We start from the raw sequence: 12529 nt of genomic DNA on the forward strand, positions 1-12529 counted from the left end.
ATCGAATGGGGGCAGATCTGGAGGTTCTCCATCTGGGCACTTTCTATATAATTTAAATATTCACGTCAGTCCAATACGTTCAATGCAATAAAATGTAAAAAATAAACATCCAAAGAACGATCCAGCTGTGTATGATTCTGAAAATGTCACGAAATATATCAAACCGGATGGTTCGGTCCAATAAGACCTTCCACAGCGGTTACATCTGTAATAACACTGTGGAGGAATTGCTATGTAAGCACCTGCTTGACAGAGTGTGACATACTGGGGATTGTTATTCAGTAACAGTACACATCCCTTCACTGACAGCTGTGCGTTACCTGTGCATCTTCTAGGAGGGGGGAGGAGTCACACGACCGGCAGCAGCAGGGTGAGGTCGCCTCCTCCTGTGTAGTCAGGTCCAACAGTCACCCAGGAGATGCTACATAATAATAAAAGCTGGAGGACCTTCCACTTGAGGGAACAAGGACCTGCCATGACATCACGATCATGTGATCAATCACATGGCTAGAGGGATAAAGCAAAAGCAGCTTTGATGATGTCACGGTCATGTGATCATCCGCTCTCCCAAATGTAGAGGCTGGAGAGCGGCCCCTAGTGGATGATTTATGAAATGACAATCAGCAGAACAGGTAAACGTTCATCGCGGTGTAATATTTACATGACTCATGTGACCGCACCCCACATGACCGCACCCCATGTAATGCTGCTCCTGATTGGAGGAGAGAGAGGGAGAGGCGGGGACTGGTCCAGAGAGACGGAGAGGAGGAGGCTGCTGAAGGCAGAGGCGCGAGCAGTCACTGGAGTGTAACTATCACTAAGCAAACAAGGCATTTTGCTGCCCCATTGGCAAGTGCCGCCCCTAGGCTAATGCCTTGTTTGCCTCGAGATAGATACACCCCTGACTCTGGCCCCATCGCTCAGTATGTACTGTATTATACCTAGTGTTAATCATAATATCTAAACTGCGCTCCCCTGCTCCCCATCTGTACCGTACTTACTGGTACATGTCACACTCCGTCTTCTGTAGTAAGCTCTAGCAGGCAGGCCGGGCTGCAGGCGGCCGTAACTCACTGAGGTCACGTGCCTGCTCCGCCTGCTTCATTCATAAAGTAGGTGGAGCAGGCATGTGACCTCAGTGAGTTCTGGCCGCCTGCAGCCCGGTCTGGTTGCTAGCGCTTACTACAGGAGACGGAGTGTGACATGTACCGGTAAGTACGGTACAGATGGGGAGCAGGGGGAGCGCAGTTTAGATATTATGATTAACACTAGGTATAATACAGTACATACTGAGCGGCGGGCCAGAGTACAGTGCCTGCACTGCTCGCCGCTCTCCCCGCCTACTACAGACCCTCCTCCCTCCTCACTAATATATCGCAGTCTGCGATGCTGCGGCATCGCAGACTGCGATGTAAATTGCCAGCATTCGCCCCATAAGACGCAGGGGCACTTTCCCCCCACTTTTGGGGGGGGGGGGAAGTGCGTCTTATGGGGCGAAAAATATGGTACTTATTTTCCCCACTGCAATTTGCTCCACTGTTCACTAAAGTAAAGCCAAAGTCTGACAGCACCTAAAATTCCACCGATCACTTACAGTATTCTGACTGGTTGGGGTCTTAGCGACCAGACCCTCACAAATAATATCTTCTGACTTCACATGTTCTTTAAAGATAAAGTCATAAGATGAAAAAATTATCAGTAATATGATGAACAGAAAGAACTACAACAGATGAACTCACCACCACAAGGGGACACATAGCAGTCCGGGAACAGTCAGGGCCATCAGTAATGTTCTCCAGTCCCGGAGGAAATAGGCGAACAAAGGCAAAATCATGTATCCAATTGCAAAAAATATACAGATGCCTAATGTTGAGAAGATGATACGAGCAGACTTGCCAAGTATTTCAGATCCTATGAAAAACAAAAGTGAAAATCAGTAAGATCTTTCAGAAAGATGATGTAGTTGGAGGGCGGGGGTTCCCACAGAATTCTAATTTCTTCAATGAAATATTACATTTCAGTGTATTTGTAACAAATATTGTAGGATTTGTGGACCATTATAATCTGTTAAATATTACAAATGCATGAAATATATCCAAGTGGCTGGAAACCTGTAGCATTTGTCTTGATAAATAGCAGAGAATTCACATTAAACATATCCCTAAGTACTTATTTTACACGCCATTTGAGACAATGTAGACACACCTAGAACTTTCTTCTGACATTTCATTAATTGATATGTAATCCGTGTCCATTCTGCATGGAAAACACAGCAGTTAGCCACACACACCTGCCCCATGACAACCTACAAAACTGCAGCAGAAATCCGAGGATCAGTTTAGGATATCTGTTGTTCTGTCTCAAAACTACAGTATGTGGAGTACTTAAAGCTTAAAGGGATTCTCCAGGAATTAAAAAAAAAAAAATACGTAAATATAACTTTATTATAAATTTCCCAAATATGGGTTCATGGAAGGCAATTTTTATTTATTAAAAATATCATAAGTATGTAAAACAATAGATAGCAACAATATAGCGACAATTAAGAACAATATAACAATATAGCAGCAATTCAACAGTTAATAATATATAGCAGCAATTGAGAAATGGTAGCAATATTAAAGGTATATCACAATTAGTCCGTAGCAAAATTGTTAGCAGCAGTTGGTAATAATACGCAGCAAAAGACTTTATATTCGTGACAATTGTTCCATGTATATACGCCACTATTCCTATGCACTATATAACAACAATGTAATAACAATGTTCTTAGTTGTAGCAGTTATTGGAGAGACTTGCAATTAATCACTGAATGTCCCCTTATATTCCTTTTGTGCAATGCACATGCTTAAGATAAAGATGAGGAGTCCTCTATGGTACACATTTAGTGTTTGATCTACTCCCGATTCAGCTGTTTTCTGGTGCGGCGTCCCGCTCCTATTCTGAGAACAGACTGACCTTTGTAATTCGGACCTTCCGATCGCAGCTGGTTTCTTAAGAGTCGGCGTGCCACATGCTATGGCGGCGTCTCTATTTAATATTAGTTCCGCTATTTCAATGTTTCAGTCGCCTCTTAACTCGTATGTTCCAGCTGCCGGAGTTCCACTTTATAGATAGCTGGTCGATTTTCGTGAGTTGAATTAAATTCCTTTTGGAGCGCTCCAGCTGTGTGGTTCCAATTTTCGTATGCTTGTTCACCCAAACATGTTTCGGAGCTCAGACTCGCTCCTTCCTCAGTGGTCAAGCATACTTCAAGTAATGTCCTCTTTTTATCCTGTTCCAATCTATCAGAAGGGCCAGAAGCTGATCCGGATTTAACTCTTTGTATGTTCAATTATGTGAACTTCTAATTCGGATTTAACTCTTTATGTGTTCCATTATGTGATTTTTTTCATTTCTCTATTGTAGAGATATTTAGATCTCTTATTTCATGCTGCTTTTCAACATTGCTGTTTATAAATATTATCAAGTTGCTTGAAATACATTTATTCCTAAATAATTATTTAAAACTATAAAATATATAAATTTATAAAATATTCCAGAGGTATATGTCAATACATCAATTATTTAAAAGTTATGTGCAATGTCAATACATCAATTATTTAAAAGTGTAGATAGTTGTAAAATATATATTTTTCAAATATAAAATATAAAATCATAGAGACCTTTGGAGAAGATGCAGTTTTATGGGGGACCCCTAGTTAAGGGAAGACAGGGGTGCTGGATAGAAACAGAAACCACTGTCGTCCGTCAACCAGGGGCACCCCATTTTACAGGAAGCCAAATATTTCGAGTTCCGCATTCAAACCATTAGGTTGAATGGAATCGAACTCAAAGATTCTTCTTGATTCCTGTCAAGACATCCTAGATATATGGTCGCCACCCCTCCAGTGTTTGTTTATTTTTTCAAATGCTGTGAACATTAGACCGGAGGGGTTCTGATTATGATAGTGTTTGAAGTGTCTCGACAGGACATGTTTTTCATACCCTTTCTTTATATTTCCGATATGTTCGGCTATCCTGGTTTTCAAAAGTCTTTTCGTTCGACCTATGTATTGTTTGCCACAAGGGCATTGGATCAAATATAATACATTGTCCGAATTACATGTAAGTAGTTCATTTATTTCAATTTTAAAGTTATTTTGTGTAGCTTGAACTTCTGTTGTTTTTCTTGGGAAAGTGGTTTGTTTACAATTTGAACACCTCCCGCATCTATAAAACCCTTTTAAGTGGTCCCAATGTTGTGAGATTCCTTTCTTTTTCATTATAGTTTGTTTTGTTGTTGACGCTATTTTACATCCTAGATTTTGTGCTTTTGTGTACACAAATTGTGGATTTTTTGATATTAGTGTACCTATGGTCTTATCTTCCAGGATGTGATGCCAATAGCGTTTAATGATTTGTTCCACTTTCTTGTATTCAGGGTTAAAAGGTAAGATAATTCTTGGTGTTCCATCTTTCAAATTCTCACTTCCGCTTTCCTTCCTATTTTTATCTTTATGTTTATTTTTACTTTTATTGTCCCCATTAGGGATGAGCGAACCCGAACTGTATAGTTCGAGTTCGTACCGAATTTTGGGGTGTCCGTGACATGGACCCGAACCCGAACATTTTTGTAAAAGTCCGGGTTTGGGTTCGGTGTTCTGCGCTTTCTTGGCGCTTTTTGAAAGGCTGCAAAGCAGCCAATCAACAAGCGTCATACTACTTGCCCCAAGAGGCCATCACAGCCTTGCCTACTATTGGCATGGCTGTGATTGGCCAGTGCAGCATGTGACCCAGCCTCTATATAAGCTTGGGTCACATTGCGCTGCACGTCACTCTGCTGATTGAAGCATAGGGAGAGGTTGCAGCTGCGACGTTAGGGCGAGATTAGGCAGATTAACTCCTCCAAAAGACTTCATTCTGTGATCGATCTGCAGCTGTGGATCATTGAAGTGCTAATATTGACTTGCTCACTTTTTTGAGGCTGCCCAGAGCGTTTTTAGATCACTTTTTTTCTGGGGTGATCGGCGGCCATTTTGTGACTTGTGGTGCGCCAGCACAAGCTATCACCAAGTGTATTTAACCATCAATAGTGTGGTTATTTTGTGCTATATCCTACATCAGCTGCAGGCTGAGCCTGTGTCACCGAGGTGCATTTAACCATCAACAGTCTGGTTATTTTTTGGCCATATTCTACATCAGCTGCAGGCTGAGCCTGTGTCACCGAAGTGCATTTAACCATCAACAGTCTGATTATTTTTTGGCCATATACTACATCTGGTGCAGGCTGAGCCTGTGTCACCCAAGTGCATTTAACCATCAACAGTGTGGTTATTTTTTGGCCATATACTACATCAGGGGCAAGTTGAGCCTGTCACCCAGCACCTAAAAAATAGACCTGACATTTCTATTCAACCAAATCTGTACTGTTTTAGCTGGTCAAGTTATTTGTAGTGACCGTAATAGCACACTTTTTGTTCTGGGTTGAAAAACTATTCCCAAATTTGCCATTCTCAAAATAACTAGTTTCTGGTATATGAGGCCTACTTGAAATCTATCCCAAAAAGGATATCTTACATTGAAGGTGCTGATAGTGTCATTCAGAAAAACCTAAGACACACGCTACCGTGCAGATAGAAGTCTGATTCTGTGATTAAACCTATACCTGTCACACAGCGCAAAAAAAAAAAACAGGCCTCACATTTCTATTCAACCAAATCTGTACTGTTTTAGCTGGTCAAGTTATTTGTAGTGACCGTAAAAGCACTTTTTTTTTTCTGGGTTGAAAAACTATTCCCAAATTTGCCATTCTCAAAATAACTAGTTTCTGGTAATTGAGGCCTACTTGAAATCTATCCCAAAAAGGATATCTTACATTGAAGGTGCTGATAGTGCCATTCAGAAAAACCTAAGACACATGCTACCGTGCAGATAGAAGTCTGATTCTGTGATTAAACCTATACCTGTCACACAGCGCAAAAAAAAACAGGCCTCACATCTCTATTCAACCAAATCTGTACTGTTTTAGCTGGTCAAGTTATTTGTAGTGACCGTAAAAGCACATTTTTTTTTCTGGGTTGAAAAACTATTCCCAAATTTGCCATTCTCAAAATTGTGGTGAACGGGAACAATGAGGATATACCACCTCATCTCTGATGATGACGAAACACAGGTGCCAACTGCTGCGTCTTTCTGCAGTGTGCAGACTGAACAGGAGGTCAGGGATCAAGACTAGGTGGAAGACGATGCAGGGGACGATGAGGTCCTAGACCCCACATGGAATGAAGGTCGTGCCACTGACTTTCACAGTTCGGAGGAAGAGGCAGTGGTGAGACCGAGCCAACAGCGTAGCAAAAGAGGGAGCAGTGGGCAAAATCAGAACACCCGCCGCCAAGAGACTCCGCCTGCTACTGACCGCCGCCATCTGGGACCGAGCACCCCAAAGGCAGCTTCAAGGAGTTCCCTGGCATGGCACTTCTTCAAACAATGTGCTGACGACAAGACCCGAGTGGTTTGCACGCTGTGCCATCAGAGCCTGAAGCGAGGCATTAACGTTCTGAACCTTAGCACAACCTGCATGACCAGGCACCTGCATGCAAAGCATGAACTGCAGTGGAGTAAACACCTTAAAAACAAGGAAGTCACTCAGGCTCCACCTGCTACCTCTTCTGCTGCTGCCGCCGCCTCGGCCTCTTCTGCTGCTGCTGCCACCGCCTCGGCCTCTTCCTCTGCCTCTGGAGGAACGTTGGCACCTGCCGCCCAGCAAACATGGGATGTACCACCAACACCACCACCTGCGTCACCAAGCATCTCAACCATGTCACACGGCAGCGTTCAGCTCTCCATCTAACAAACATTTGAGAGAAAGCGTAAATTCCCACCTAGCCACCCTCGATCCCTGGCCCTGAATGCCAGCATTTCTAAACTACTGGCCTATGAAATGCTGTCATTTAGGCTGGTGGACACACACAGCTTCAAACAGCTCATGTCACTTGCTGTCCCACAGTATGTTGTTCCCAGCCGCCACTACTTCTCCAAGAGAGCTGTGCCTTCCCTGCACAAACAAGTGTCCGATAAAATCAAGTGTGCACTGCGCAACGCCATCTGTGGCAAGGTCCACCTTACCACAGATACGTGGACCAGTAAGCACGGCCAGGGACGCTATATCTCCCTAACTGCACACTGGGTAAATGTAGTGGTGGCTGGGCCCCAGGCGGAGAGCTGTTTGGTGCACGTCCTTCCGCCGCCAAGGATCGCAGGGCAACATTCTTTGCCTCCTGTCTCCTCCTCCTCCTACTCAGCTTCCTCCTCCTCTTCTTCCACCTGCTCATCCAGTCAGCCACACACCTTCACCACCAACTTCAGCACAGCCCGGGGTAAACGTCAGCAGGCCATTCTGAAACTCATATGTTTGGGGGACAGGCCCCACACCGCACAGGAGTTGTGGCGGGGTATAGAACAACAGACCGACGAGTGGTTGCTGCCGGTGAGCCTCAAGCCCGGCCTGGTGGTGTGCGATAATGGGCGAAATCTCGTTGCAGCTCTGGGACTAGCCGGTTTGACGCACATCCCTTGCCTGGCGCATGTGCTGAATTTGGTGGTGCAGAAGTTCATTCGCAACTACCCCGACATGTCAGAGCTGCTGCATAAAGTGCGGGCCGTCTGTTCGCGCTTCCGGCGTTCACACCCTGCCGCTGCTCGCCTGTCTGCGCTACAGCGTAACTTCGGCCTTCCCGCTCACCGCCTCATATGCGACGTACCCACCAGGTGGAACTCCACCTTGCATATGCTGGACAGACTGTGCGAGCAGCAGCAGGCCATAGTAAAGTTTCAGCTGCAGCACGCACGGGTCAGTCGCACTGCGGATCAGACACACTTCACCAGCGAGACCTGTGTGCCCTGTTGCGTTGTTTCGAGTACTTCACCAACATGGCCAGTGGCGATGACGCCGTTATCAGCGTTACAATACCACTTCTATGTCTCCTTGAGTAAACACTTAGGGCGATGATGGAAGAGGAGGTGGCCCAGGAGGAAGAGGGGTCATTTTTAGCACTTTCAGGCCAGTCTCTTCGAAGTGACTCAGAGGGAGATTTTTTGCAACACCAGAGGCCAGGTACAAATGTGGCCAGACAGGGCCCACTACTGGAGGACGAGGATGAGGAGGAGGTGGAGGAGGAAGCATGTTCACAGCGGGGTGGCACCCAAAGCAGCTCGGGCCCATCACTGGTGCGTGGCTGGGGGGAAACTCAGGACGATGACGATACGCCTCCCACAGAGGACAGCTTGTCCTTCTCTGGGCAGCCTGGCACACATGAGCGACTACATGCTGCAGTGCCTGCGCAACGACAGCAGAGTTGCCCACATTTTAACGTGTGCGGACTACTGGGTTGCCACCCTGCTGGATCCCCGGTACAAAGACAATGTGCCCACCTTACTTCCTACACTGGAGCGTGATAGGAAGATGCGCGAGTATAAGCGCACGTTGGTAGACGCGCTACTGAGAGCATTCCCAAATGTCACAGGGGAACCAGTGGAAGCCCAAGGCGAAGGCAGAGGAGGAGCAAGAGGTCGCCAACGCAGCTGTGTCACGGCCAGCTCCTCTGAGGGCAGGGTTAGCATGGCAGAGATGTGGAAAAGTTTTGTCACCACGCCACAGCTAACTGCACCACCACCTGATACGGAACGTGTTAGCAGGAGGCAACATTTCACTAACATGGTGGAACAGTACCTGTGCACACCCCTCCACGTACTGACTGATGGTTCGGCCCCATTCAACTTCTGGGTCTCCAAATTGTCCACGTGGCCAGAGCTAGCCTTTTATGCCTTGGAGGTGCTGGCCTGCCCGGCGGCCAGCGTTTTGTCTGAACCTGTATTCAGCACGGCAGGGGGCGTCATTACAGACAAACGCAGCCGCCTGTCTACAGCCAATGTGGACAAGCTGACGTTCATAAAAATGAACCAGGCATGGATCCCACAGGACCTGTCCATCCCTTGTGCAGATTAGATATTAACTACCTCTCCTTAACAATATATTATTCTACTCCAGGGCACTTCCTCATTCAATACTATTTTTAATTTCATTTTACCATTATATTGCGGGGCAACCCAAAGTTGAATGAACCTCTCCTCTGTCTGGGTGCCGGGGCCTAAATGTGTGACAGTGGTCTGTTCCAGTGGTGGGTGACGTGAAGCCTGATTCTCTGCTATGACATGAAGACAGATTCTGCGCTGACATAAGGCCAGATTCTCTGTTACGGGACCTCTCTCCTCTGCCTGGGTGCCTGGGCCTAAATGTGTGACAGTGGCCTGTTCTAGTGGTGGGTGACGTGAAGCCTGATTCTCTGCTATGACATGAAGACAGATTCTGCGCTGACATAAGGCCAGATTCTCTGTTACGGGACCTCTCTCCTCTGCCTGGGTCTAAATATGTGACAGTGGCCTGTTCCAGTGGTGGGTGACGTGAAGCCTGATTCTCTGCTATGACATGAAGACAGATTCTGCGCTGACATAAGGCCAGATTCCCTGTTACGGGACCTCTCTCCTCTGCCTGGGTCTAAATATGTGACAGTGGCCTGTTCTAGTGGTGGGTGACGTGAAGCCTGATTCTCTGCTATGACATGAAGACAGATTCTGCGCTGACATAAGGCCAGATTCTCTGTTACGGGACCTCTCTCCTCTGCCTGGGTGCCTGGGCCTAAATATGTGACAGTGGCCTGTTCCAGTGGTGGGTGACGTGAAGCCTGATTCTCTGCTATGACATAATGACAGATTCTGTGCTGACATAAGGCCAGATTCTCTGTTACGGGACCTCTCTCCTCTGCCTGGGTGCCTGGGCCTAAATATGTGACAGTGGCCTGTTCTAGTGGTGGGTGACGTGAAGCCTGATTCTCTGCTATGACATGAAGACAGATTCTGCGCTGACATAAGGCCAGATTCTCTGTTACGGGACCTCTCTCCTCTGCCTGGGCCTAAATGTGTGACAGTGGCCTGTTCCAGTGGTGGGTGACGTGAAGCCTGATTCTCTGCTATGACATGAAGACAGATTCTGCGCTGACATAAGGCCAGATTCTCTGTTACGGGACCTCTCTCCTCTGCCTGGGTGCCTGGGCCTAAATATGTGACAGTGGCCTGTTCCAGTGGTGGGTGACGTGAAGCCTGATTCTCTGCTATGACATAATGACAGATTCTGTGCTGACATAAGGCCAGATTCTCTGTTACGGGACCTCTCTCCTCTGCCTGGGTGCCTGGGCCTAAATATGTGACAGTGGCCTCTTCCAGTGGTAGGTGACATGAAGCCAGATTCTCTGCTATGGCATGAAGAGACTGATTCTGTGCTGACATGAAGCCAGATTCTCTGCTATGGCATGAAGAGACTGATTCTCTGCTGACATGAAGCCAGATTCTCTGCTATGGGACCTCTGTCCAATTGATATTGGGTCATTTTTATTTTTTTAATTTTTATTTTAATTCATTTCCCTATCCACATTTGTTTGCAGGGGATTTACCAACATGTTGCTGCCTTTTGCAGCCCTCTAGCTCTTTCCTGGGCTGTTTTGCAGCCTTTTTAGTGCCGAAAAGTTCGGGTCCCCATTGACTTCAATGGGGTTCGGGTTCGGGACGAAGTTCGGCCGAACTTCTCGAACCCGAACATCCAGGTGTTCGCTCAACTCTAGTCCCCATCTTTAGTTTCAAAGAAGGTGTTTCTATCCTTTTCTCTTATTTTAGATAATGATTTTTCTACTATGTCTATTGGATAATTTTTATCTAGGAAACAAATTTTCATATCCTCAGCTTCCTTCTCAAACTGCTCCATTTTCGTACAATTGCGTTTGAGCCTGCCGAATTGTCCTGTTGGGATATTCAGCAGCCATCTAGAGAGATGGCAGCTGTTAAATAAAATATAACTGTTTCTCGACATCGGTTTTTGAAAAGTACTGCAAATATATCTTCCCCCTTCGTTTCTAATTAGTAGATTCAAATATTCGGTCTCTATATTACAGGGAGTGCAGAATTATTAGGCAAGTTGTATTTTTGAGGATTAATTTTATTATTGAACAACAACCATGTTCTCAATGAACCCAAAAAACTCATTAATATCAAAGCTGAATATTTTTGGAAGTAGTTTTTAGTTTGTTTTTAGTTTTAGCTATTTTAGGGGGATATCTGTGTGTGCAGGTGACTATTACTGTGCATAATTATTAGGCAACTTAACAAAAAACAAATGTATACCCATTTTAATTATTTATTTTTACCAGTGAAACCAATATAACATCTCAACATTCACAAATATACATTTCTGACATTCAAAAACAAAACAAAAACAAATCAGTGACCAATATAGCCACCTTTCTTTGCAAGGACACTCAAAAGCCTGCCATCCATGGATTCTGTCAGTGTTTTGATCTGTTCACCATCAACATTGCGTGCAGCAGCAATTACAGCCTCCCAGACACTGTTCAGAGAGGTGTACTGTTTTCCCTCCTTGTAAATCTCACATTTGATGATGGACGACAGGTTCTCAATGGGGTTCAGATCAGGTGAACAAGGAGGCCATGTCATTAGATTTTCTTCTTTTATACCCTTTCTTGCCAGCCACGCTGTGGAGTACTTGGACGCGTGTGATGGAGCATTGTCCTGCATGAAAATCATGTTTTTCTTGAAGGATGCAGACTTCTTCCTGTACCACTGCTTGAAGAAGGTGTCTTCCAGAAACTGGCAGTAGGACTGGGAGTTGAGCTTGACTCCATCCTCAACCCGAAAAGGCCCCACAAGCTCATCTTTGATGATACCAGCCCAAACCAGTACTCCACCTCCACCTTGCTGGCGTCTGAGTCGGACTGGAGCTCTCTGCCCTTTACCAATCCAGCCACGGGCCCATCCATCTGGCCCATCAAGACTCACTCACTCTCATTTCATCAGTCCATAAAACCTTAGAAAAATCAGTCTTGAGATATTTCTTGGCCCAGTCTTGACGTTTCAGCTTGTGTGTCTTGTTCAGTGGTGGTCGTCTTTCAGCCTTTCTTACCTTGGCCATGTCTCTGAGTATTGCACACCTTGTGCTTTTGGCCACTCCAGTGATGTTGCAGCTCTGAAATATGGCCAAACTGGTGGCAAGTGGCATCTTGGCAGCTGCACGCTTGACTTTTCTCAGTTCATGGGCAGTTATTTTGCGCCTTGGTTTTTCCACACGCTTCTTGCGACCCTGTTGACTATTTTGAATGAAACGCTTGATTGTTCGATGATCACGCTTCAGAAGCTTTGCCATTTTAAGAGTGCTGCATCCCTCTGCAAGATATCTCACTATTTTTGACTTTTCTGAGCCTGTCAAGTCCTTCTTTTGACCCATTTTGCCAAAGGAAAGGAAGTTGCCTAATAATTATGCACACCTAATATAGGGTGTTGATGTCATTAGACCACACCCCTTCTCATTACAGAGATGCACATCACCTAATATGCTTAATTGGTAGTAGGCTTTCGAGCCTATACAGCTTGGAGTAAGACAACATGCATAAAGAGGTTGATGTGGTCAAAATACTCATTTGCCTAA

The 12529-nt window shown here is 45.5% G+C and overlaps 1 protein-coding gene across 1 annotated transcript in view; it reads right to left on the bottom strand.

Moving 5' to 3' along the window:
• LOC120977268 (solute carrier family 22 member 5-like) overlaps window positions 1-12529 on the bottom strand; it is a 402654-nt gene that overhangs the window by 157344 nt on the left and 232781 nt on the right. The window contains exon 4 of the mRNA XM_040405119.1: window positions 1740-1911. Coding sequence (XP_040261053.1) covers window positions 1740-1911 — 172 coding nt within the window. The remainder of the gene's footprint in view (window positions 1-1739; window positions 1912-12529) is intronic.

This window comes from Bufo bufo, chromosome 1, assembly GCF_905171765.1.
Source record: "Bufo bufo chromosome 1, aBufBuf1.1, whole genome shotgun sequence".
Taxonomy (NCBI): domain Eukaryota; kingdom Metazoa; phylum Chordata; class Amphibia; order Anura; family Bufonidae; genus Bufo; species Bufo bufo.